The sequence below is a fragment of the Mobula hypostoma genome, chromosome 20 (genome assembly GCF_963921235.1).
Source record: "Mobula hypostoma chromosome 20, sMobHyp1.1, whole genome shotgun sequence".
NCBI lineage: Eukaryota > Metazoa > Chordata > Chondrichthyes > Myliobatiformes > Myliobatidae > Mobula > Mobula hypostoma.
Genome location: NC_086116.1, coordinates 47,991,921 through 48,019,645, shown reverse-complemented (window position 1 = coordinate 48,019,645; position 27,725 = coordinate 47,991,921). Strand labels below are relative to the sequence as shown.

Genomic DNA, 27,725 nt, shown 5'->3' with positions numbered 1-27,725 from the left:
AGGTGGGTGGAATTTCTATAGCGTGTGAAAATCTGTGGTTAGAACTATTCCAGTACAACAACTTTTGGTTGTTATAGCTACCAGCCACTATAAAAGCACCACCTTAAATCAGTGACGAGGTTAGATGTAATACTATTGCGGCACCTGTACACTTCACTTTCCAATCATGTAAATAACTTGCAAGTGGCATTAAAATATTGTTTACTTTCCTTTTTTCAGCCTGAAATACCCAGCTTGTGACTGAGGGGGGATAAATGGCGTCTAAAGTGACAGATGCTATAGTGTGGTATCAAAAGAAGGTAGGTTGTATTGGTTAACTTAACTTCTGAGCTCTATGTTAACTTATCTGTATCATAGATTAAAAGAAGTAATACAGAGGCAAGGCTGCATTTCGCACTACTGTTGTTTGTTTAACTTTTTCAATAAATGGAAAATGAATAGAGTTAAAGAGATCAGATTTCATTAGATTTTCATGTCTCTGTTCCATTTTTCTGTTTTATGTACTCAGAAGAGGAAAAGGGGAAAAAAGTTTATAGCTTTATTTATTATAATATTTTGGCATTAAATTATGCTATTTGGTTTTCTTTCTTTTGGGTCTTCATTTTTGAACATGATGGCAATCAACCAGAAACACTTATGATTGAAGTAATTAATGTCTGTTTTAAAAAAAAATCATAACATTTTCAGTTTATTCTTTGATAGCTTTCATGAACTACTGTTTGTGCTGCAACCTTTGGAAATAGAGCACATGTATAATTTGAAATTAGATTATTTTTATAGATCGCCACTTCCTTTTTCTTTGCCATGCAATGTTAAATCTGCATTGAAGAGCAATGGATTGTAATCATAGTCCCAAAATGAATGTGTATGTAGGCATGCAGTGGGTGATATTTTTAAGCGCTTTTTAATGTCTTTATATATTTTACCACAGTGAAAGTGCCATCTAATTTTATTGTTGTACTAAACAAAGTGTATACCAGGGTAAACTTGTCGCATGTTTACTTGAAAATGTTGACGTCAATTAAACTAGTCACATTAGTCCTTGATTGCATGTACTTGATCAGAATTTTGCTTGAGTGCATTTGTTTTCCAAGTATAACCTTGCTTACCTAAATATTAGTAAGCTAGTTTCACATATAGATCAACATTTTTACTGTAACCAACAGTTTTCAGTACTTTGAAGGTAACCTGTTGTCAAAGTAATTATTTTCAGCATTTGTACATATCAAGTAGTTTAGGATGTACGTAACTATGTACAGAGTTATCATGTAGGCAACACGTGATTCTTGAATCACAGCAATCTCTGTCCCATCTTGTTCAAATGAGTATTCATGTATGATCCTCAAATGCGAATAACTGCGGGTGATTCAACAGTATAGTATGTTACAGTGATGCCCAGTGCAGTCGTTGCTCAATTTATGCATGTTTTTACCAGTCCAGTTACTGGGTAACGCGGATGAGAATATGTTGCCAGACTTTCTGAACCCAAGGAGGCAGAGTCCATTTATAATGGCCTCAAATGCTGTTTCAGCTAACATGGCATTGATTAGGGATTTTAAACTGAGTTTTTTTTTGTAATTGCTTTGGTAGTACATCAGATAATAAGTCAGTTATTCAGAGTAATATAACCTATTTTGGGCTAATAACTGACTAGTAATGGCTGCAGGTTCCTGTACGTGTTCTGATGTATCATTGGTATAACAGTCTCATTCCCTTAGGCCTAAATAATTTATTTTATACTTTAAAATTTTAGTCAAACAATCATTAGTATTGTGCGATGTTAAAAAATGAGGTGTTCTTCACTCATGATATTCTTCTTTGATGCTCTATTTCTCACGTGAGCTGTGTGTGTGTGCTAGCTCTTCTGCTAGAGAGATACCTTTTTTTTCCACTATCAGTCAACTTTATGATTGAGGAATATATCATATATTCAATTCTGGACCCAACATATCGATGCAGCTATAAAGAAGGCAAGACAGTGGCTATGTTTCATTAGGAGTGTGATATTTGGTATGTCACCAAAAACACTTGCAAATTTCTATGGATGTACTGTGGAGAGCATCACTGGCTACATCACTGTCTTGCATGGGGGTGGGTGAGTGGTGACTGCATAGCATCGAAATAAGCTTCACAGAGTTGTAAAATTAACCAACTCCATCATGAGTACTACCCTCCGTAGTATCCAGGTCATCTTCAAGGAGCAGTGCCTCTAAAAGGTAGTGTCCGTCATTAAGGACCCCCACCACCAGGACATCGTCTCTACTCATTGCTACCATCAGGAAGGAGGTACAGAAGCCTGAAGACACATGCTCAACAATTCAGGAACAGCTTCTTCCCCTCTGCCATCTGGTTTCTGAATGGACATTGAACCCATGAACACTACCTCACTTCTTTTATATATATATATATGTATATGTATATATGTATGTGTGTGTGGGTGTATATATATATACAAATTTCATGACATATACTGGTGATACTAATTCTGATTCTGATTCCTTGGAGTAGACGTTTGTCATTTGCTAATTTGTCAGCTGGTCTCTGTTCTGAGAGAACAGAATTTTTGATTGATACCACTCATTTAGCTAGCACAAAATTGTTGGTGTGGATATTCGTTCTACACCTGTCATTTAGGATGTTTCTCACTAAATAGGGTTAGAGCACTTTAAAAGCCCAATGCATTTGAAAGTATAGAATCATATATAAAACAAGTATAGCACAGGGGGAGGCCATTTATCGCATTGGTTCATGCTGGTCAAGAAAGCATACTTTGAAATTTTCCAAGCTCGTTGTCTGTAGGCTTTGGGTTCCTTAGTGTTGTAATTGGTTAGGGTTTCAGATTGTGCTATGCATTCGGGTCATTAGCTACAGAACCTTGCTATTCTGTGTGTTCCTTAAAACGGTCCTGTAATTCTTCCACTAATCTTAAATTTGACCTCTGGTAAAGGAAATGAGTTCTTCCTGCCCACTCTGTCCAGGCCTCTTTTTCCATAACCCTTCCAAAAAAATCACTTCTCAGTCTCCTGTTCTGAAAGAAACCATCTCTAGCCTAGCCAACATTCCTTGTCAACTTTGACAACACCCTTTCCTTTTTTCCTTGTGATTCTTCTCAGATGCCTGTTAAATGCTCAGATATTATACTGAATGCTTGTTGTTTTTATGTGGGGTTTAATGCATCTGGTGGTCCCACTGCATGTGGCTTTGCACTTTAATGCTTTTTCATCTTGCCTGGAAAAATGGTGAATAAGTTTATATGCAGGTGCTTCCTTTTGCTGCAATCATTTTGGGGATAAGTGTTACTTTCAATTCAATGGAAATATGAAACTGTAGTCTCAAATTCGGTTCTTGTATTTCTGAGTTAGTGATGCAGATAAACACAGTTAAAGTTGTCAGTATAACTGAATGCAGATTCTGATTCAATTACTACTTGAGGGTTAATATATTGAATGGGTGGGATTTGTTCAATTAGGCTACATTGACAACGTGAAGAGACAGTCATTGTTATGAGCTTTATGTATAATCTTCAAATATCATTCCTGCATGTACTAATACCTTTTTTAAAAACCTGAGAGGAGTTTTCTTTTTGCCTCCCCTACTTGACCTTTTTCTTTTTTCTTTTTATTTTATTCAATCATTCACCAATTTAATGTCAATAAAATGAATAGGCACTAATTTATTTTGCCTTCTGAGTTGGAATAACTAAAATTGAAGAAGGAAAGGAATTTCATGGACTACTTGTTAAGTTGAATGCTTTGCTTGAATCTGTTTAAGCCAGTGGTAAATGTTCCATTGTACCCTTTGCGGTTTCTGGACAATTGAAAAATCAGGATTTAAGTTAGGTCGTCCAAACTATTTAACGTGCCCTGTTCTTGCCATCACTTGATAATGAAGGTTGTTTGAGATCCCAGTTATTTGTCATAATTGTTCTCTGTCACCTTGACTTTAATAGTTTCGAACGGTTACTGCCAAGTGGAATTGAATGCTGTTAAATATTTAGTTGGCAGCTGCTCATTAATGAACCAGCTGCAGATGTTTGGGCCAGGGATTCTGAGAAACTTATGTAGTGGTAAAACAATGATTCACCTGCACCTTTGCTGTTTATTCAATGTCCACAATGGTGTCTCTAACACTGGACTATACTGGTTGACTGTAGAGCACCTGCGTTCAGCCCAGAGTAGCATTTTTAAGCCTTCTATTCCCTGCCATATTAATTGGCATCTCACTCCTATTTTGACTTGTCTGTTGGTATAAGGCCCAGTATGAGCTTGAGAAGCAGCTCCTCATCTTCAGTCTGAACACATCACAGTTTTCTAGACACTAATAAATTCTCCAACTTCTGATTACTTTTATTCTCTGTCTGTATCAGTATTGGCCATTTTATTCTGCAAGTCATCCACCTGTGGTATTTGGATAGCCTTTTTCTTTCGATTAGCACATCCTGCCTTGCTAATTGCAACATACTACTTTGCTTTATCACAGGTGTGGACCTGGTTGGTCCTCTTCCCTGCCCCCCGTGGTTTCGTGCTTCTCCCTACCATAGTGGACTGTACCACCAGGTGGCCAGAGGTCATCCCTGTAGCTTTGACAATGGCTGCAGATGTGGCTCAGGCATTCATCAGCACCTGGGTTGTTCGGTTTGGCACCCCATCTGATATTTCCTCTGACTGTGGTCCCCAATTCATATCAAACCTCTGGGCTGGGATGACTCGTAACCTCAGCATTAGGCTACATCACACCACAGCTTATCACCCACAGTCCAATGGTTTAGGTGAGTAGCTTCATCGCTTCTTAAAGGCTGCTCTGAGGGCTTCCCTGACCGATGAGTGTTGGCATGATTGTCTCTCGTGGGTCCTGCTGGGGCTCAGAACAGCTTCAAAAGAGGACATTCGCAACTGAGTTGGTATATGGGCAGCTGTTACGAGTGCCAGGTGATTTTATTCTTGATGCCACAACCACCTAGTCAGCCTTTTAACAGTGTTCCACCCCCCTCGGTAAATTCAGTTCCTTTGTACCTTTTCCTGCCTTCCATCATAATGTACAGCACTCTTGGGTCCCGCTGACCTACATTCTGCCTCATTTGTTTACATCTGCCTTGATGCACTCCAACATCCCCTTAAGGCCCCTTTACGATGGCCTGTTCCAAGGTTAAAGACTTCGGTAGGATGCCTTAAATTGGCTCACGAAGATTTGGAAGATTCCCCTACCATAATTCACAGCCACCAACATTGAGTTGGGGTTCCAGAGGCTGGTCTGACGTGATGATGTAATTATATGAAGTTCAGTTACAGTGCTTTGTGTTCAGGTTTTGGAGCACAATAACTGAGTAGTTACGGTTTTTCTTAAATATAAAACACCTGGAGTTGTTTTATTTGTGAAAATTTAGACATGAATGTGAACTTTATTTCTCTTTCCAAAATGATATAATAATGTTTGTATTTGGGGTTTCAAGTAGTATGTATCACATAAAATAAAATTTGCAAAATTTATTACAAGAGCTTATGGTAGACATTAAACCAACTACATTTATAAAATGTATGTCCTTATATTTCAAAAACTCAAATATTTTGCAGATTGGTGCCTATGATCAACAGATATGGGAAAAATCTGTGGAACAACGAGAGATAAAGGTAATGTGTTTTTCACTTAATATAGGTACTTTGAGCACTAAAAGTAATATGCAAGAAATAAGTGAAATAAAAGGTGAATTTTGTATTTAAATAAGACGTGAACTTTCAGCACGTCCATATTATTGTTGATAAGTAGGAAACAAAAACATTGCAAAGCAGTAATTGTGGACAGTACTCTTTTTTTCTGGTGTAAAAGATTTGGCAGAATGGCTTTTCTGATTGGTGATCTAAACAAAAAATTGGTTGACGACTTTGAGATGGGTTTAAAATTCTGAAATATTTAATAATGTCTTGGATGTTTTGTGGCTGAAATGTATAATACTTTGGCTAATATTTTCAGGGTGGGTGGTGACACCAATATATAAATATTTCTCATTTTCTTACTCTCAAGGATTCAATGGAAAAAAAAGCTCTATATTTGGAAAAGAACATGAAATAATATAAGAAAATTTATATTTTGTTCAGAAATCTGAAACAAAAGTGTTTCTTGGGAATATTCGGCAAATCAACCAGTGTTTGTGAAGAGAGGAGAAAGATGGCACTTACTTTGGAGATTGGATGATCTTGCATCAGAATTAGCCAGATCTGATGCAAACAGGATGCTTGGCTTCCTGAAATTGGGGTTGAGAGGGATAATAAATCAGCTATGATAGAATGGTGGAACAGACGTGCAGGGCTGAATGGCTGAATGTCATATGGTCTTATAGTTTTATGTGCCTAGACAGAAGGCAAGTACTGTTTCTTGTTCTTTCGTTGGCATTAGTAGAACATTGAAGGAAGCCAATGGCAGAGGTCAGAATTAAAGTTGGGTGGAGAATTATAGTAATGAAGCTCAGGGTCATCTTGTGGACTTGAATCAAAGTAATACACTCAGTGGTCACTGAACTTGGGTTCCTCAGTGTAGAGGAGATGACATCATGACCACTGACTGAAGCCCATTAAATCGGAAGAAGTGCATGTGAATTGCTACTTCACCACAAGGGCTGTTTTTGTTGCTGGAGGATGGAAGGGGAAGAGGTAAATGAAGAGGTGTTGTAACTCCAGGGGTTGTATTGGAAAGAGCCATTAGAAGTGGCATTGGTGGAGATGGCATAGAAAGCTAGAAAGTCGTGGAAGGAATTGTCCCTTCTCAATACTGGGAGGGTGGAATTTAATAAAAGCAGAAGTGTTTGCGTGGTGTAGGGCTCTATTGTGGAAGGGAAGCCACAACTAAGCAAAAGAATGTCAAAGACACTAGTATGGAAACATCTGCAGAAAAGATATAATAGAGATTTGGAATGGCGGCTGACGGGAGAATAGAATGGAGTCCTTACAGGAAGCAGGATCGGAAGAGATGTACTTATGATCTGTGTCGAAGTTGCTGGGCTTGTAATGGTTATTGGTGATTAACCTATACCCCCTGACATGAAGAGAGGAAGGAAAGTCAAAAGGAGACAATTTGAAAGTGAGAACAGGGTGGAAAATTGGTAGCAGAGTTTTATTTTAGTTTGGTGTGAATACAAGAAGTAGCACTACTACAGTTATCAGTGTTGTGGGAGGAGGCTTGGAGGATCGTCCATCCCTCACATTAACACTGTGTTGTGTTTTTCTCCTCTCCATAGATGCTGCTTGAAATGTTGGGTATTTCTAGCATTCTCCTTTTGGTTTAGATTTCCGGTCAACATATTCCTTTTGCTTTCTCTAACTGCTATATTTGTGATGTCAGGACAATCTTAGTTTCCACCCTATTTACAGATATTCCATTCATCTCTTCCCATCTACGATTTAAGCGTACTTGTTTTCTCATTATCTAGTTCCAATAAAGATCTTCTGCCCAGAAAAATTGACTTGATTTCTTTCTCCACAGTAGCTGCTTGATCTGCCAACTATTTCTGGCATTTTTCCCCCATCATCTAGAGTTTTTTGCTTTGAGTACATCCTAAACTTGTTTAAACTAATTATTTTTGCCTTCCTGCTTTCTTTCTGTATCTCCAAGTACAAAATAGTATGGAACTGTAGTTCATCAGGGAAACTGCCAGCATTATGTGAAGATTCTTGACTTTGGAATGCATGTTATTGTACCGGTTTATCTACTGATTAAAAGGGTGTGGCATTGGGCATCCATTTGATTCATGATGCATGAATTCGGCTGCCTATTATGTAATTCAAGAGCTTAACATCCATTGATTAAAACACATATCAAAAGGGCAGGTAGGCAGGCAGAGGGGGTGGGGTGACTTTGTTGGCATAAAATGAAAGAAGTGACGTAGGATCAGACGATGTAGAATCCTTGTGGGTAGAGTCAAGAAATTGCAAGGGTGAAAAGACCCCAATGGGAGTTATATACAGGTCTTTTTCTGATTGTAAGAATGTGGGGTAGTAGTAAGTAATGAGGATGTGGGGTACAAATTACAAAGGAAGATAGACAAGGCATGTAACAAGGACAATGGTATGATGGTCATGGTGATTTCAATATGCAGGTAGATTGCGAGAATCATGTTGGTGCAGGTACCAAGAGAAGGAATTTATAGAATGGCTATAAGATAGCTTTTTAGAGCAGCTTGTGGTCGAGCCCACTAGGGAAAAGGCAATGGATTCAATAGATTGGGAGTCGAGTAATAAACCAGACTTGATTAGGGATCTTAAGGTAAAGGAACCATTCGGTACTGCTTTCATGATATGATTGTATTCACCCTGCAGTTTGAGAGGGTGAAGCTGAAATCCGATATTTGGAATCACAGTTGAGTAAAGGTAACTACAAAGGCATGAGGTCAGCATGGTAGTGTAGTGGTTAGTGTAATACTATTATAGCGTCAATTCCACTGCTGTCGGTGTGAGTTCGTGCATTCTCCCCATGACCGTATGTGTTTCCTCCCACATTCCAAAGAGATGCAGGTCAATAGGTTAATTGGTGGGTGTAACTGTGCAGCATAGGCTCACTGGGCTGCAAGGGCCTGTTAGCATGTTTTATCTCTAAATAAAAAAAACTGAGAGAGGAGCTGGCCAAAATTGATTGGAAGGGGGGCATTAACAGCGATAATGGTAGAGCAGCAATGGCTGGGGTTTCTGGGAGTAACCTGGAAGAAGCAGGATCAATTCATCCCCAACAAACATTCTAAAGGGAAGATGGGGCGACAGTAGCTGACAAGGGAAATCAAAGATTGCATAAAAGCAAAAGAGAGGGCATACAATGTAGCAAAAATTAGAGGGAAGCTAGAGGACTGGGAAACTTTTAAAAATCAAGAACATGCAGCTAGAAAGTAATGAGGAGGAGTAAGATGAAATATGGAGGTAAGCTAGCCAATAATATAAAAATAACAGAAGCTTTTCTCAGATATATAAGGAGGCAAGAGTGGACATCATTCTGTTACAAAATGACACTGTAGAGGATGTAAGGGGGAACAGAGAAATGGCGGATGAACTGAATAAGTATTTTGTATTAGTCTTCTCAATGGAACACATCAGTAGAGTGCCAGAAATTGAGAGTGTCAGGGGGCAGAAGTGAGTGTGTATGAAAGAGAAGATACTTGGGAAGCTGAAAGATCTGAAGGTAGATAGACCTGGTGGACTATACCCCAACGTTCCAAAAGAGGTAAATGAAGAAATTGTGGAGGCATTAGTATTGATTTTTCAAGGATCACTGGATTCTGGAATAGTTCTGGAGAAATTAGCAAATGCGACTCCACACTTTGAGAAGGGAGGGAGGAAAAAGGCAGGAGATTTTCGGCCAGTTAGCTTGACTTCAGTGGATGGCAGATATTGGGGTCCATTAGCAAGGAGGAGGTTCAGGCTACTTGGTGTGTCATGATCAAATAGGTCAAAGTTATTCTGGTTTCCTTAAGGGGAAATCTTGCATGACAAATCTGTTAGAATTCTTTGAGGAAATAACCTGCAGGATAGACAAAGGACAGTCAGTGGATGTTGTTTACTTGGGTTTTGAAGGACTTTGACAAGGTGCTGCACATGAGGCTGCTAAACAAGGTCAGAGCCCATGGTATTACAGGAAGGAGACTAGCATGGGTAAAAGATTGGCTGACTGGGATGAGCCAGTGAGTGTGAATAGTTGGCTGCTGGTGACTGGTGGTATTCCGCAGGGGTAGCTGTTGGGTCCACTTCTTTTCATGTTATGTGTTACTGATCTGGATGAGGGCTTTGTGGTCAAGTTTTGGATGATACAAAGATAGGTATAAAGATAACTAAACCACAGTCAAATGCAATTCAGGTAAAGGTATTTCCACAATTTGAGCAATCCTTTGCATTTTTGCTTGTCTTTTGTTTTAATTTGTTCACTCTTATCACTATCAAAAAATTATTTTATTTTACTTCGTTGAAAATCTACATCATGCCGTTCCTTTCACCGTCTTGATTACTAAGTAGTCACTGCAAACTTTTACTTTTCATTGTTTCTAATATTATTTTACTCTTTGCAGTTTATTAAATTGGTAAGTACACCAGGAAATGGCTTTCTGCTTGTAATTCAAATTTACTGTGGTCAGCTGCACTTTATTTTTACACAAGATTTTTGACCTTAAAGAAAGATTTCCTTTGCGTGCTGCTGGTACAAACCATGTAAATGTCTTTTCTATTTTGCTACAACATGTAGGAAATCTTGTGTGGCCACCTACTAATAGCATGGACGTGAATTGTACCATAGGGTTTATTTCGCACTTTAGCATGTACTATTGCAAAAGTGTATGAAACTAATGTCTATGTGGTATTAACAAAACATTTGAAGGTTGCACACTCATTTGAGCTAATGAGATGCTGACTGCTATAGGATGTTTTGAAGCTCTTCATCATGCCTGTTATTTATGCATATCCTCTAGTGTAAAAGCTTAAGCAAGCAATTTTGAAAAGTAGGATTTATTGCCCTTTTTTGGCAGTGCTAAACTTAAAAACATATACTATAGTTTCAAAGAAACTAATGCCTGCACATACCTTTACAGACTTTCAGTCCCTAAGATATCATATGATGCTCCACTGAACATTATTCTTGGAATTGGTGGAAAAAAATATAGGAATTCCAATCCAATTCTCTGCAAGCTGACTTTAAGATATCCAGGTTAGAAATATGAAAGTCGATCACTAACTTTAACTTTAAAATCTGGTACATAGTTTTTGGATTTTATTAGCAGCGCTAACTCATCAAGGCATTGCCCATTTTGTTAATTATTAATAAATATATATTATTGCAGCACCATTTTGGCTGATGTACTGCACCCCTGCTCGTATTTAGGTAATTGAATATAATGTGGGGTCACTGAAATTAAGAATTCTCAATGATTGTGTCAAAGGCAAGCTGAAAGATTTATAACTGGAAGTGGTGGTACTAGTGTTCAATACCATCATTCCCTCAGTACAAATAACCCAGCTTCAAAATCTGGGCCTCTGTGCTTCCTGCAATGGATCCTTGACTTCATTATTGGGAGACCACAGTCAGTGCGGATCAGTAACAACATCTCCTTCTCACTGACTATCCTCAACACAAGCATACCTTTAGGGTACATGTTTAACCCATTGCTCTTCTACTGTCTGTACCCACATAACTGTGTGGTTACGCCCAGCTCAAATGCCGCCTATAAGTTCACAATGACACCACAGCTTTTTGGTAGGATCTCAGATGGCGATGATGGAATTAGTCAGATTGGCTAGTTGAGTGGTGTTGCACTGACAATCCTGTTAATTGTCATCCCCCTTTTTGTACCCACAGTTTCTTCCTGAATTTCAGGGACCAAGTGCTTTGCATAGAATTATTTTGTCCTTTTCAGTAAGAATGAACCTGTGAAGAATTCATCACCGATTTAAAAGCATTTTCACCTCTGCTGTAGTTGCAAAGTCTATTCTGCTAAGCATTTTGTTGTTATTAGCCTAAACAAAAGCGGTAAAAATGAGGAAGCCAATTTTAGCTCATATATGCACAATGGCTAAGGCTTAAAGATTCCCTTCTGCAGTAATTGATAACAGAATGCCATCATTTGTACTCTTGGAAAGGAGGTGGGTAGAAGCCAGAATAAGATGGTGGGGGAAGGGGAAGATGTACACACTGGCAGGTGATAGGTGAGACCAGGTGAGTGGGTGGTGGAAGAGGATGAAGTATGAAGCTGAGAGATTCAGAAGCCATGTGTTGCTCAAGATTTCCAGCATCTACAGAATCTCTTGTGTTTATAATTTTAATTAAGTTGCAATTTGCAGATTTGATCACAACAGATAGTGAGTAATGTAACATTTCTAATGGGTTAGCTTGTTTTTGCTCTTAGCAATGCTACTTGTATTCCTTGCTTGTATCTTGGTGACAGGAATTAGAAACCTGTAGTGGAAGTGTAATTTTGATCAGAGTCCTGCAGTTTGAATTGTATTCTCTTGAACAGACTAACATCTGATCAGTTTTGTTTGTTTTGTACCGTCATGGATCATTTTTGATGTGATCCATTTTGGATGTTTCAATATGACCACAAGTTCCATGTTGCTACTTTTGTACTTCCTTTATGTACTGTTTGCATTATGTTACATAGAACATTTTTGTCCGTATATTTTGCTCTGCTAATTTTGAAATTTATGGTTTCATTACTCCTCCTAAATTTGTATATCTGCTTTAGTAATTGCAGCTTGCTGATTAAGCACTCGTATCTGACATAGTGATAAATTTAACATCTCTGACAGGTTAGTTAGTTTGATTTTCATCCATCAGAATAAACATTGCCCAAATTCTCACTTCAGAACAGAGTCTGAGAATCTTAATGTATATGGCCAAATGTGTGACAAACTGACTGTGGAACTGCTATCTGAAGGGATGTTATAACCTCAGCTACTTCACATATAATTGCATTCTCATCCACTCCATGATTGTAACAAAATCATTCCCCAAAGCAATTGTAAGGTGATTGACATTGGCCAAGAAATGTTACTTGTAATGTAGCTCGTAAATGAAGTAATTGTACATAAGCCTGTGTGACATTAACTCAAGGCTGAGAATTAATTGTTAGCTGGGCCATATTAATGTTCAGCCAGGATCTAGACTTTGTCATGTGCTTAGTCTAAATGTGAATAAAAGAACTGAGTTCCATAATTAAGGAAAATATTAGTGCCAAGCCTTTTAACACTATGGCAGCACCTGGCCAAGTTTGAATTCTAATAGAATTTCAATCATGGGAGCTCATTCTGCTTGGTTTCAGAACCCTGCTGCAGGTTTACTTTAGAAAGGAAGGTACTTAGTTCTCCCACTTTCTGATTGCTGACCTCCCTCCCATCATGTCATCAGAAATAGGAATGTTTATTGATGGTTGTGCTGTTCAGTTCTAAATGCAAACAGTGCAGACTCACACCGTACTCTGGCGGAAAAGCAGCAAATAATGTTGATGCTGCACAAGTACTAGGGAATGGTGACCGGCATTGAGAAAGAATCTAGAGTAACAAGCGTTGCTGTTGTCAAAGCGAATATAATCTTTAATCTTGGCATTTGCCGATGAACAGAAATTTAAGTCAACCTGCCATTATAAATACTGTGCTTTCAAGGCAGGTCAGAACAGGAGTGTTGTAGTGAGTGGCTCACCTCATAATTTCAGTGTTTCAAAAAACCTGAAGGCCAGGTTGGAGTGCAGAATATAAAATTATAATGCTGGAAATAATCAGTAGGTCTTGCAGCAATCGTGGAAGAGACAAGCAGAGTCACTGTTTCACATTGATGACCTTTTGTCAGTTATTGATCTGAATTGTTAAATCCTTTTTCTGCATGGTTGCTGTCTGACTTGCTGTATATTTGATTCAGATTCCCAGCATGAGTAGCATTTTGCTTTCGGTGCAGTAAATTCCACTTAATTGCATTTGTATGACTCTAACAATATTCCAGAAACTTAGCTTCTTCCCGGATGAAATCGTCCATATGATTGGTACTCCCTCCTATGCTGGCAGACATCCCACCTCTCCTGGAAGTTCCGGGAGTCTCCCGCATATTAATAGTGGCTCCCTGATGCCCGCAAATTATATACAATATCACGGAAATCAATTTTTTTGAGAGCGAGCGAGAGAAAGCAAGAGAGAGTGCGAGAGCGACCACGAGAGAGAGCATGCGCGAGAGAGAGAGCGAGAGCATGCAAGCGAGAGCACGCGAGCGGGAGAGCGAGAGAGAGCAAGAGCAAGCGAGCGAGAGAGAAAGCAAGCGAGATCGCGCTAGCGAGAGCGAACGCAAGTGAAAGCACATGAGCGAGAGAGAAAGCAAGCGAGAGCACTTGAGAGTGTGCGAGCAACCGCGAGAGAGAGAGAGAGCGCGAGCGAGAGTGCGCCATGGCAGAGTGTTCCAAAAAATACATAAAACGTACGTCACCCCAGACTACATTAAAGTGTACCCCTGCCTAATAGGGGTCAAAATAATGACAGTGTTGCTCGTTGCACTGTTTGCAACAGTGACTTTTCTATTGCCCATGGTGGGTTAAGACTGTAAAAGACATGTTGAGGTGAGTTTAACAGGTGCCATTCGTTCATTAGCATAGCTAACGTTATTTAAACTAGCTGGCTAGCTGTTAAGGAGCTACTCTATTGCAGACATCCCACCTCTCCCGGGAGTCTCCCACAAATTGATGGTGCTCCCTCCCTGAAATGAGTTTTTGCCGGGTGGGATGTCTGTGCTGGTAGTACATCATTCAAAGATGCATTGCACTATCTTGCAAAGGCATCATTGGGAAGTCCTCTGACTCTGTGATCTTCACATTTAAAAGAGAGAGTGGTATCACTGCCATAGGTCAAGCTCCCGTCCACGTTGCAAACCAACCTGACTAGGAAATGTATTTGTTTTATATCTGCACTTAAGGCCCTGCTGTGCAATAAGGCCCTGTCCTTTCATTGTTAGTATATTGAAACTTTGTTTTCTCTAGCCAGGAGTATTGCGAGATATCTTCAGCACAAAGATTTTTTAAGGCCAATAAAAGTTGGTTTTACTAGTGATGTCTGATCCCTTGAATTAAATAAAACAAAAATCGTATTGTCATATGTTATTACATCTTACATTATCGGTTCCAACTGTAAACATTCTTCTTTTACAAGATGTGTTTCTTACTGCAGGGCATGAAGAACAAACCAAAGAAAACAGGCCATGTAAAGCCAGACCTCATAGACGTTGATCTTGTAAGGGGTAAATACATCTTTGTCTTAGAGAAAATGTGCTAGCTGTTAATATGCAAATATTTTGAACTGCCATCTGGAAGTTGGATGAAAATATTCCCTGTCGCCTTTATTATACCAATCACATTTGAACATAAAATAGATAGGTCTGGGCAAAAGTGGATCAATTCATTGGAATGGGAATAGGGATTGGAATTAAAATGGGTGACACCAGGGAATCCTGATTTTTATGGATGGAGTGAAGATGCTCAACAAAGCAGTCCCCCAATCGTTGCTAGGTCTCAGCAATGCGGAGGAGGCTACATTGGGAGCACCGGATACAGTAAATGATCCCAAAAAAATTTGCAGGTGAAGTGTTGCCTCACCTGGAAGGACGTTTTGGGGCCCTGAATGGAGGTGAGGGAGGATGTGAATGGACAGGCGTAGCACTTCTTCCACTTGCAGAGATTAGTGCCAGGAGGGAGATTAGTGGGGGAGGGGGTGAGGGGGATGAGTGAACAAGGGAATCACGGAGGGAGAGATCCCTGCGGAAGGTGGAGAGTAGGGGAGGGTATAGTTGCGTTGGGTGGTAAGGTCTCGTTGAAGATGGTGGAAGTTGTGGAAAATTACGTGCTGGATGCAGAGGCTCATTGGGTCTTAGGTGAGAACAACAGGAATTCCATCCCCATTAAGGCAGCTGGAAGATGGGGTGAGAGCAGATGTCTGGGAAATGGAGGAGTTGCTGGTGAGGGCAGCATCAATGGTAGAGGAAGGCAAACCCCAGTCTTTGAAGAAGGAGGATATCTCTGATGTCCTGCCAAGATTTCTTGGTGGCCAATCATTTTCATTACAATCCCCATTCCCATTCCAAAATGTTGGTCCATAGCCTCCTCTACTGCCATGATGAGGCCACTCTCAGATTAGAGGAGCAACACCTTCAATTCCATCTGGGTAGTCTCCAACCTGATAGCATGAACATCAATGTCTTCAGCTTCTGGTGATTTTTCCCTCTCTCCCTCTTCTTCAGTTCTCCACTCTGGCCCACCTCTTACCTCTTCTCTGCTCACCTGCCTATCACATGCCTTACTGCTCCTCCTTCCCTTTCTCCCATGGTCCACTCTCCTCTGCTATCAGATTCCTTTTGCCTTTTCCACCCATCACCTCCTGCTTCGTGCTTCATTCACCCACCTGGCTTCACCTACCACCTTCCAGCTTGTACTCCTTCCTCTCCCCCCACCTGCTTATTCTGGCTTCCTCCCTCTTCCCTTTCAGTCCTAATGAAAGGTCTCGGTCCGAAACATCACCTGTTCATTTCCATAGAAGCTTTCTGACCTGCTGAGTTCCTCCAGCATTTTGTGTGTGTGTTGCTCTGGATTTCCAGCATCTGCAGAATCTCTTGTGTATTTAATAAATTAAATTCTCTTTAATCAGTGACACATTTAGAGAAACCGATTAATAAGGTCAGTTATTTTTTAATTTAAACCTGGCCTGGATTTATGACTCATTTATGACTCATTTTGCATAACTTTTGCTAATATCATGCTGGTGTCACTTCTGCACTGTAAAACAGATGTATGAAAAAAATATAAGAGATAAATATTAAAGTTATTGATGTTGATTTATAGTTTTTAATCAACTTGAACATACCTGCCATTTGCTTTGGAGCTGCTAAATTTTTCTCGTAACTCACAAGCGACTTTTTGTAAGGGAGTAAAAGCAGTCTACAGCAGTGCCAAATGCGTACGTAACCTCATCACTCATGTCCCGTAACAGAATGCACAGACTGGCACATCCAGCCTTCCGTTTACTAGAAGTCCAATACCTACAGAAATTTTATTTCTTTTTCCAAGGAAACTGTTACTAAATTAGCTCCACTTCCAACTAATGATTTATGTTTTTTCCAGTGGTAGTACATACATATTGTTGGTTAGTGCAAGCAATCTGATTTGCCCCAAAGACAAGCAGCAGCTCACTCACCAGGAATCGTAATTTTAATTGATAGAAATCGCAAAGAATTTAAAGCTCTATTTTATCCACATAAACACTCTCTTGCTCACTGCTACAAGCCATCTTAACAGCAAAAGATCATACTTTGTGTGATATCTTTTTATTTTGTAATCAGCTGTACCCAGTCATTCAAGTAAATATGTACTGCCTTAGGAGTTACCACCAATGTCATCCGTAAGGAGACTGTACGTCCTCCCTGTGGAATACCCGGGTTTTCTCCAGGTCCCTCAGATTCCTCCCACAATCCAAAGACGTACCAGTTAGTAGGTTAATTGGTCATTGTAAATTATCCCATAAATAGACGGGTTAAATCAGGGGTTGCTGAGTGGTGCTAGCTTGATGAGCCGGATGAGCCTATTCTGCACATATCTCTAAATAAGTAAAATTTGTGGCATTTTACTAGTTCCAGCATTCTTTGACATTATTCAGTGCTCTTTTTGAAGCACAATTATTCTCTGAACTGTGACTCATGACAATTGAGTGGTCTTGCTTCTTGAAGTCTGAATAGCTGGCTTTTACCCAATCTTTGGAGACCTCCATATATGCAAGTAAATGCTGAACCTGAAGCTAACTGATCAATTGATGTGGGTCCAATGTTCTACTCAATCACTGGACTCCACATTAAGTGCAGCAGTGGAGTCCTGGCTTGCTGGTACTTCTCTCTGTTATGTGGGAGAAATCCCTTTTGTAATCCCACACCTGTCATGCTAGGCGTGGGATTGGCATTCCCCTTCACTTCATTTGGGACAGCTGTGCTGGATGTCAGAAGAAAGAAAAGTAATTTCTGTTTTTATCTTTTTTCTTAACAGCTTTTTACTTTTAATTTTTTCACTTCCATCTGTAAGTTTTAAAATGACATCTTTTCATATCAGAAACCTAAATCTTTAAACTGAAGATATAGGGTTAACCTGTCCAAGTGTTGTGTCTTCTGTTCATAAACCTTTGAGGTGCTCTTTGGATGGGAATGCCTTGGATGACTTTGGCTGAGTCCTTGCTGTGTCCAGCTTCCAGATGGGGACGGTCAGCCAAATAAGAGCATCCAGGAATGCTGATTGCAGCTAGATGGGGACAGTGGGGAGCAACTTTGAATGGTAGGCAAGGTCCTGTAAAACCTTGACCAATGTGATCCCTTGCTGTAATGTCAGAATAACAAAGTCCATTCACAAAAAATACTAGGAATATTCTGTTTTGTATTTCGTTACATACTTTCTGTTTTTCACTACAGAAATATTGTTTGGGAGCTTGCAGAACTGGAGGGCACTCACAACTTGGTGAAAAGTATATTGTCTCAGTCCATTGCTACTTGCAAGGCACCTTCTCATAATTTTCAATAAACAAACGTATTAAAAACCCATGCAGTTAATTGTTACAGGCATGCATTGTTAATTTTGAGGAATACATGCAGATTTTCATTTATTTGCTTATTTATTCACTTCTTTTCTGAACCTGCAGGATCTGCTTTTGCTAAAGCAAAACCAGAAAGTCCCTGGACCTCATTAACGAGAAAAGGAATTGTGAGAGTTGTGTTCTTTCCGTTCTTCTTCAAATGGTGGATTCAAGTGACCTCAAAATGCATCTTTTCCTGGCTGCTTATTTTATACCTCCTTCAAGGTGATTCATATGAAGAGAATGTGGGGAGAATAATTAAAAGATGATTAATGTAGGATTAGTGTAAAATGAGTGGTTGAAGGTCGGTGTTGGCTGGAGGCCTGCTTCGATGTTGTATCTCTCTATAACTGTGTATAATTTGCATACTGTGAGGAGAACATCAGTGGGGCAGTAGTTTTGATATGCCCAGCACAACCGGAAAGTTTTGTGTTCATTTTGGAATAAAACATTTATCTAGTACTACAGGCTTTCCAAAGATAATTAGTTGTTTTTTCGTAAAGTAATTTAAAGACATTTTAAATGATAATTCATTTTATTTTGTAATGAATATGAATGTAGCATATTTGAAATCTTAGATTCCTTCAGTTGTGTAAATCCAGTAAGGTCTGACTAAGATCTTCCCAGGATACTTTTTTATATCATGGTATTTTTACCGCTGGGTTCTATGTATTGCAGCAACAGCATTTGCATCAGTAATCCTGTCTGTACTAGAAAACAATTTGGCAGAGCACTCACCTCTTTTTTGTGTGTTTTTTAAAAATTAAACTGATCTTTCCAATGTTATAGGGCGGCTGATCTGAATGTTAGTGAATGACACTGCACAGATGGAAACAATGTGTTGAGCTGTTGTGGGTGCGGTGACGTTGTGGTTAAATTACAGGACTAGCAGCCAATTCTACGCCATTGATCCAATAACACACTATGGAAGCTATGAAGTTTAAATTCAAGCACTTCAGTAAAGTTTTTTTGTAAGAAAATAGTTAGCCTCAGTAATAGTAACCATGAAATTACAAGAAGACTCTAAGATTCATTATGTCCTTGAAGAAAGGAAATTTGTTGTCCTTGCCCAGTCTGGCCCACCTATGTCGCTAGTTCATCAATATGTTAAGCTCTTACAGCATCCTCAGTTTGTGGCAATGGCAGCTGAGTTTGAATGCCAGCATTGCCTATCATGTCCATACCCTACCACTGGGAAAAAAAGATTGCCAAGCCAGCTGCAGGAAAGATCAATATATTTAGTTCAATTTCTCTGCACATTTTTCTCTCTATTTCAGACTTTGTAGGATCTGCTCTCTATTAAGCCATTCCATGTCAAAGAACCTGAAATCAAGAAAAAAAAGTTGTTCAGTTTGACCTGCTGAAGGGTCTCAGACCGAAATGTCGACTGTACTCGACATGTAGAGTTCCTCCAGCATTTTGTGTTTGTTGCTTGAATTTCCAGCATCTGCAGATTTTCTCTTGTTTGTGATCATTTCGTAATTTTGGACCCTTCTGTCAGTATTACAGAGGGAACTTTTCATTTGTCCTGGAAAAGTATTGATAAATCACTGTTATCTTTTTTTTCATCGGCTTCATATTCAGGAATTATATTTGCTTTAACAGTAAGGGCAAGTTTATCAACCCACACTTATACAAACATCCTTTTAAAAAAACATTGGTGCAGCATCCACTGAATTTGATTCATGAGTTAACTACATAAGAGTATGAAAGTGATCCTAAGACATAGGTCGTCTAGCAAAAGTTGCTAAATGGACTGAATTACCTACTTCATTTGCAATACTGAATGCTTTTAACAAATCAATTTATTTGTGATTGTTACTTTATACTGAAGCCATACCCATGTATCAAAATGTACATATAAGTGCTGAATTTATTTTGCACTTGTTTGGATGAAATGAATAACTGATTCAAAAATTCCACAAATAAATGGTATAATTCTTCTGTTTACAGTTACAGCAATCGTGTTGTTTTGCACATCTGAAGTTACACATAGCGTACCATACACCGAAGTATTTGGGTCTATTTGGTTGATGTTACTGCTTGGAACAGTACATTGCCAGATTGTGTCAACGCATACACCCAAACCTGCAGCAAGTAGTGGGGGCAAACGAAGAAGGTAGCCTCTATTTTTGGAACATGTTAATCACTTCAAAAATATTGAAATCCTGTTTTATGATATGTTAACATTTATGTTGTATCTAAGCTGTGAGTTACTGTTAATTTGTCTGAAAAGCAAGTGGGCTTATGAGCCAAATACTATGAGATTTAGTAACACAGAAAGAATGTGGCGTGCATTGGGGCCAGAATTTTAATTTCATACAGACAGTTGATCTCATTTTGTAATATGACTCTTCTATCATTGTTGGTTGCAGATTATTGCACCGAATCAGAAAGTATCAGTAGATTGACAAAAATTTGAAATGGGTAAAATGGGATCTGGATTTATAGTTGAGATTGGTAGTAAGTTGGAAGTTAGAAGTGAAGAGATTGAGCTCGTAGTGCTTGGTTTCTTTCTGAAAAATAATTTTGCACACCTGTTGATTCTCCTTTTGGAAAAATGTTGGTAATCATTTCTTTCTTTAACTTATGCCACCCCCTTTAAAAAGCATTCACAGGCAGGTAGTAGTTGAAATTGGTGATAGTTTGGGTGGAGCAGAGTGGGGTGGGGTGGGGATGAACAATGTTACATTATGTTGTGTAATTCAATATCCCAACAGGTCAGAAAAAACGAGAAAGCAACCAATAGATCAAAGGCTGCTTAAAACCAGCTTCTTAAAATCCTTCTGTAAAACTATGTAAGGAACTAAAAATAGAGGTGAAGATGAAACTAAATAAAGAACCATTTTATTTTTTCAAACATTACCACTAAAGTGAAAAAAAACTGCTTGGTAATATCACCTCTGAGGCTTTCAAAGGAATCTCTGGTCAGAATCTAAAATACATTTCTATGACTGTATTTAAATGAATAATATGAACGTATGATAAAAACTGTATAGGAAGTATATGGTGGTGGGAGGGACACTATACTTTTAAATAGAAAGACATTTCATGCCAAGTTAAATAAAAGTTGCGTTTACTGAATTTATTTTTAAACTGAAGACTTATTTTGCAGGCGTAAACAATCTATTTTGGTATAGTTATTTGTGTTTATAACTACTAATTTGGCTATATTATTGAAATTTCTTTCAAGCTAGCCACTTGAGAGGGGGTAACTAAGAATATGACAAAGTGGTAGAATATATCTACTCTATTCCACCCATGCAATTACAAGTATAATCTGGCTTACTGTGTTAAATTATAAATACTCTCTTGTTGGCTGTGTTGCAGTATAGACTTTGGGAACAGAAGCCATCTTTCCTAAAGAGAGCAAAGACCAACAAGCTGTAGCAGTAAGTTACTGAATGCTAGCAGTGGGGTCCTCATACTAGGAGATAACTTAATCTCAAGTTTCAAATTCAAATCTATTCAATTCTGATTTGTACTACATTTTAAAAAAAACTATTTAAGTCCCAAAAAGCCAGTAACAATCTACTTATATTTAGTCATCATTTGTAGACCTTTGTTAAAAATATTGTAAAGATATAAATAATTTTGTGTATTTTAGTATATAAATGCATTTTCTGTTAGTATATCTGTTTTTTTTTAATTGCTGTAAAACAAAATGTGAGCTGAAAACCTCCTTTGAAAACCAAAGTGCTCAATTCTGGAAAATCATTCTGTGCATTTTTGACATTTTTGTGGGCACAACAACATTGTTACTGAATTAACTATAAAACGATATTCTTTAATCTTTCTTGTAAAGGAAGCTGAGGAAAGCAGCTCATCTCGAAGTACACCGAGAAGGAGAGGGCTCTAGCACTACAGATAATACACAGGAGGTGCACCACCAGTTTGGCACAGGGACCAGTTATAATGTTGGTGAAATCTTCCGAAGCATTTGGAATGCTCTTTCTTTTCCGGGGTGTGTGTTAAAATTCTTCTCTGCGTCTTGGTCGTTTATTGCATTTGTGTTTAGTTAAATATTCATGTGCCTCAAAGCTTTGATAATGTTCTTCTTCTTTCATTACCATTTCTTTCTCTCATCATTTGGCTCCAAGTATTAGTGGGATGCAAATCAACTTGTATGAAGTACAGATGTAGGGATTGTTTACAACAGTGCATACTTCTGATGATGGTCATGCTAGAAGAAGAATGCACTGGACAGGTTACAAGGAATGTCACCAGCATGTTGTTTGGGTTGAGATATTTTGGCTATAAAGAGAGATTGGATATGCTGAGGAACAATCTGATGTGAGATATTAAAGATCATGAAGGAGATAGATTGTGAGAAGCTTTCCCTCATAGCAGAGTTGTTACTAAAGGGCATAGGTTCAAATATTTAGAGGGAGTTTAAGAAAGAATTATTTTCTACAATAGAGTGAAACCTGGAATTGTTTGATGGGATGATGAAAACAGGACATTAAGGAGTTGGTAGATGAATACTTGAAATCCCAAAGAGTAGAAGGTGACAGGTTGATACTGGGAAATGGGATCAGTGCAGGTAGATACTTAATGACTTGCCTGTATGTGATGGGGCAAGGAGTCTGTTTCTGTGGTGTTTTCTTCTATGACCTTATTGACCTTTCCTACCACTTCTCAAGGATTTGTATATTCACATTTCTCAGTTTCCCCCAAACAATTCAATATTTTCCAGTTATTGTATGTTCCCTTTTCATATTACGCCTCAACTGCATCTCAGCATTAAATTTTATTTACGCAAACAAAAGGAATTTTGCAGACGCTGGAAATTCAAGCAACACACATCAAAGTTGCTGGTGAACGCAGCAGGCCAGGCAGCATCTCTAGGAAGAGGTACAGTCGACATTTCAGGCCGAGACCCTTCGTCAGGACCCTTCTGTTAGTGCTGACGAAGGGTCTCGGCCTGAAACGTCGACTGTACCTCTTCCTAGAGATGCTGCCTGGCCTGCTGCGTTCACCAGCAACTTTGATGTGTGTTGCTTAAATTTTATTTGTCATTTTTACGCCTTTTAAATTTTATTGCTGTCTGGAGCTGTCCTTTTTGTTTTTGTACCATCATTTTCATCGCTTTCTCTATCATGCCACCTACTTTTAGAAGCAGAATCAGGTTTACTGTCACTGACATAAGTCATGAAATTTGTTGTTTTGTGGCAGCAGGCATAACAGATTATTTTAAGTTACAATGGTGGTGGCGTCCGTTAGTCTTGTGAGACCATGGATCTGCGCCTGGAAAGTTCCAGAGTGCAGGCCTGGGCAAGGTTGTGTGGAAGACCGGCAGTTGCCCATGCAGCAAGTCTCCCTTCTCCACGACACTGATGTTGTCCAAGGGCTGATACAGCTTGGCACCAGTGTCGTCACAGGAGTTGTCAGAACGAGGTTGAAGGCAACGTCGGACTGCCTTAGGGACTCCAGCTCCGGATTTGTCCTCAGGGTTTACCCCCGAAGCCTTTCCCATGAGTGGGTATGGCCGCAAGGCAGTGGAGGTTTGAAATCAGAGTTTTCCTTCTCTTAGATGGACTGCCTTCCCAGGCTGATGAGCTCCATCAACCCGAAGCACTGGTTTTAAGGTGCCAGGACCCACCTTCGCCCCTTCTCCTGTCAGTAGAAACAGTTCCACTGGGCTTAGAGGCCAAGCCACATGAGGAGGCCAGGAGTTGGACTTGATTGTCAGAAGCTATTTGGGGCGTATGCCGTGAGGAGCACTTTTAGGTAGTTACAATAATAAATAAAATAAATAAGTACTGCAAAAGAGGAGTAATGAGGTAATAGTTCATGAATTCATGGATCGGATGGTAATATGTTAAGTGTTGGTCAGCAGCAGCGGGATGTGAAGGGCTCCATTAATTCTAACATTTTCCACTCATCTGTTCACTGCCTCCCACCACCTCAGCAACAGTTTCCTTTTTCTTCTTACATCCCTCCAGCCTTTGCACACATCATATCATTCTGTGCCATTTCTGTCAGCTCCGATGTGATCCCACTACCAGTCACATGTTCCTCTCTTGCCTCCTCTCTGCTTTCCACAGAAACCACTCTTCATGACTCCCTGATCTGCTCATCCCTCTCTGCCCTTCCTTGTTTTTCTATGCAACCATAGGTGGTGTAACTCCGGTTGCTTCTCCATTAGCACAACCTGGGGAGTTAAACAGCCATTCCTAGTGAGGCAGAGGCTCATCTGAGCCTCTTCCAACCTTGTCAACTGCATTTGGTGCATATGATGTGACCTGTCTATACTGGTGAAACCAAGCTTTGATTAGGCAAATGTTTTACAGAGTGCCTGTGCTCTGGCTGAATTGACGATCTTCAGCTTCAATTTGCATGCCTTTTCACCTCTTTCTTCATACTCCATGGTCCTTTTCCATTGCTATAGAAAGCCTAACCACAAATTGAAAGAATGACATCTCATTCTGACAACCCAATGATATTAACATAACACTTTTCAATTCCATCAAATACACACCCCTGTGCTCTCTTCCTACACAGACTCGTCAGTCCACCCAGTTTCTTCACCTTTTCCATCCCCTCTCTCACCTGGTTTCATCTGCCCATCATCCCCTGCCCATTCTGTCTGGCGCCTACCAACCTCAATCCTTTTGTTCCCTTTCACCCTGCAATTCCCTCCTCTCTTCATACTGCTACCTACTAGCAAAGTTTCCTTTTCCCTCTCAATCCTTGTGCTTGGTCTTGACCCAAAATGTCAACATACTTGTTTTATATATGCTGTTTAATCTGCTGAGTTCTTCAGTGCTTTGTTTATTTTGTCATAAATTTCCTTTCCTACCTATTAAGCTGTCCAATGGAATCCAACAATCTTGTTTCTTTAGTCGTACTTTAACCTAATAAGGAAGAAAAGCTTTTCTTTGCATTAATAACACAGCCAACCAAAGTCCAATTTTAATTATGTAGCATTAAGTTTTCCTTACTTTTATCTTTTCAGGTCAAAAAAGATCAAGCAATCAATTGACAAATCAACAGAAACCGATAATGGCTATGTTTCTCTGGATGGAAGAATGAGTACCAAAAGCCGTGAAGATGGAAGATTACCTCATGATGCTCACTGTGAAGTAACTGGATCTGAAGAGTACAACTTGTCTCTAGGAGCAGGAAGAAATTCACATACTCCTCTAAATCATAAAGTAAGTACCTTGAATTAGACTGGTTAATCCATCTACTTAAAGATGGCAGCACTGCATAGACCTGCCAACAGTTACGTTTTTTGTTTGCAAGATCAGGCAAGTATAAGCAAATGCAGAAGTCCTGAATGTCCACCCTGCTTGTGCTGGCAACTGGACTGTTGAGATTGATACTGAATTCCTCATGGAGTGCATATTTCCATAATTTCTCATTGCTCATGCTGGGAAATCTGCCTGATGAATTAGTGCCAGGTTGGCTTTGAAGCAGGCCTGTGGATTTGAATGAGGGGGAATGACTGTGAGGGGCAAGTCCAAAGAATTTGCTTCTTGCGCATTTTGATTTATTGGACTTAATTCATATGTGTCCTGTTTTGTTTTCTTTATTTATTAATAGGTTTGATTCTTTTTTTTAATGATTGATTCAAACTCATTGTTGCCAGTAAGGTGAATGGCACATCTTAGTCAGCTGTCAAAGCAGTTCTAGATGAGGTTTGCTATGTACAAGTAAGGGACATGTTTTTGCTAATCAGGTCAGAGCAGGCTTTGGTGAGAAAATTCAGTCCAGGGGGATATATTCAAAGTAAGAGTGAATTTAGCAGGCAGTCTGTAGGTATGGACTAAATTATTGATTAGCACTTGCTTAATTTGAACAAAGCATTACCACTGCCCTACTAGGAATTATTTCTGATTGTAGTGTAGAATAGTACATCATCTTGTATGTACCTTTAGCTCTAGCAGTAAGGATCTCCAAATGTTAAATGCAGCACAGAGAAGGAAATTATATTGATTTAAATAATATTAATCTGGAGTCTATTTCTGAGGTCAGCTTCCCATGTTACAGACAGCTATTCCAGGCAACATCCTAGTGAATCTCTTCTGCACCCTGTCTATTAGTATCACATCCTTTCTATTGTGTTGAGTCATGAACTGTACGCAACACTTGAAGTGTCCATCCGACAAATGTTTTGTATGACTTGTATGCAGTATGACTTTCCAATTCTTATATTCAGTGTTTCAGATCATGAAGGCAGGCATACCATCTACTTTCTTCACTACCAGTCTCACCATTTTCAGGGAGGTATGGACCTGCACCCCAAGGTTTCTCTTTACTCAGTGCTGTTAAGGTTCCTGCCATCTACACTGTATATTATCCTACCAGAAATGACTTCCCAAACCTCACTCTTGACTGGATTAAATTTCTTCTGCCACTATTCCATCCAATTTTCCAGCTAATCTGTGTCTCACTACATCCTTAGGCAACCTTTTGCATTCTACAAACCCACCAATTTTTGTGTAATTTGCAGACATGCTGATCAGACCTCCGACATTCTCACCAGGTTATTTACAAATAGCAAAGGTCCCAGCAATGATCCCTGTAGTACACGAGCTGCTGACTTCCAGTCATAATAGACACTTATCCACCACCTATCATCAAGCCAATTTTGGATCTCTTTTCCCAAGACACCAAGGATCCTTTGTGCCTGACCTTCTGGACCAGCCTATCATGTGGGACTTCGTCAAAAGCTCCAACATAAACACTAGTTATATCTTCAGCTAAGTATTACAACACAATTAAATTACTGGCATCTTTCCAGCAATGTAGAAAATTGCTTAAGTATGTTTTATCTACAGAAAGTAGGATATTTCTAATTTGGTTAGAGATAATGATTATTGAAGGCAGTTGTGGTTATTGGACAACTCTTAGCTTAGCTGCTGGGCTTGCAGATTTTCCTCAGGGTAGTGGCTTGAGCTGAATGATCATCAGTTGCTTTATCAATGACCTTCTTCTGCCATAAAATCAGAAAGGGCGTGATGTTTGATGGTGATTAGATGATGTTCAAACTGTTTGCATAACTTAGAAAATGAAATTGCCAATGTCTGCCAGCAAGCATCAAGATCAGGTGTAGGCTGATGATGTAAGGGACTGCAGATTTGGAGAAACACTAGTGTGGTGTAGGAACTCGACAGGTTGAGCAGTATCTGTTGGGTGGGGGGCTGTGGTTGAGATGTTGACAGTTTGGGTCAAAACCGGGCTGCTAATTGATAAATAAAATTTTATGTTACACAAAAATTGCCAATGAGCATCTCCAACAAAGTCAAACGTAAACCTTTTTTCATTAATTGGACTTCCACCATTGGGTCTTCTGTCTCCACCCCAGTTACACCACGTAAACCTACCTGGACAAGCTTTATAGATAATGTGGCTGATAGAGCAGAGAATCCGATGTTAATTGATGCTGCTCATGGCTCTCCAGTGGAAGTGAAGACAGCAGAGTAGGAGACCACTAACTTGAGCAGAACAATTAATCAAGAATGAGGTGAATTTACCTCCTTGATTTGAAGTTCCAGTGAGATAAGACTCCACCTGTCCTAACCCTGGCCCAAGTTCTTGGAAAGGCCATTGCATAGACGTGGGCCTCCCAAATCTCCTGCCTTTAATACCTATGGTGTGTTTGAGTTTGCAGCCGAATCACCAAAA

At 39.4% G+C, this 27,725-nt stretch overlaps 1 protein-coding gene across 3 annotated transcripts in view; it reads left to right on the top strand.

Moving 5' to 3' along the window:
- The window catches only part of LOC134359209 (protein PHTF2-like), a 90,784-nt gene that overhangs the window by 27,874 nt on the left and 35,185 nt on the right, over positions 1–27,725 (top strand). Inside the window, exons 2-8 of one of the 3 annotated variants that reach the window (XM_063072163.1) lie at positions 220–299; positions 5,571–5,627; positions 14,661–14,730; positions 18,159–18,317; positions 20,046–20,211; positions 21,898–22,056; positions 25,051–25,249. In XM_063072163.1, the coding sequence (XP_062928233.1) occupies positions 255–299; positions 5,571–5,627; positions 14,661–14,730; positions 18,159–18,317; positions 20,046–20,211; positions 21,898–22,056; positions 25,051–25,249 (855 nt within the window). In that variant the 5' untranslated portion in view covers positions 220–254. Of the gene's footprint in view, positions 1–219; positions 300–5,570; positions 5,628–14,660; positions 14,731–18,158; positions 18,318–20,045; positions 20,212–21,897; positions 22,057–25,050; positions 25,250–27,725 lie in introns of those variants that run through there. The other 2 variants (XM_063072164.1, XM_063072165.1) reach the window with 2 other exon arrangements.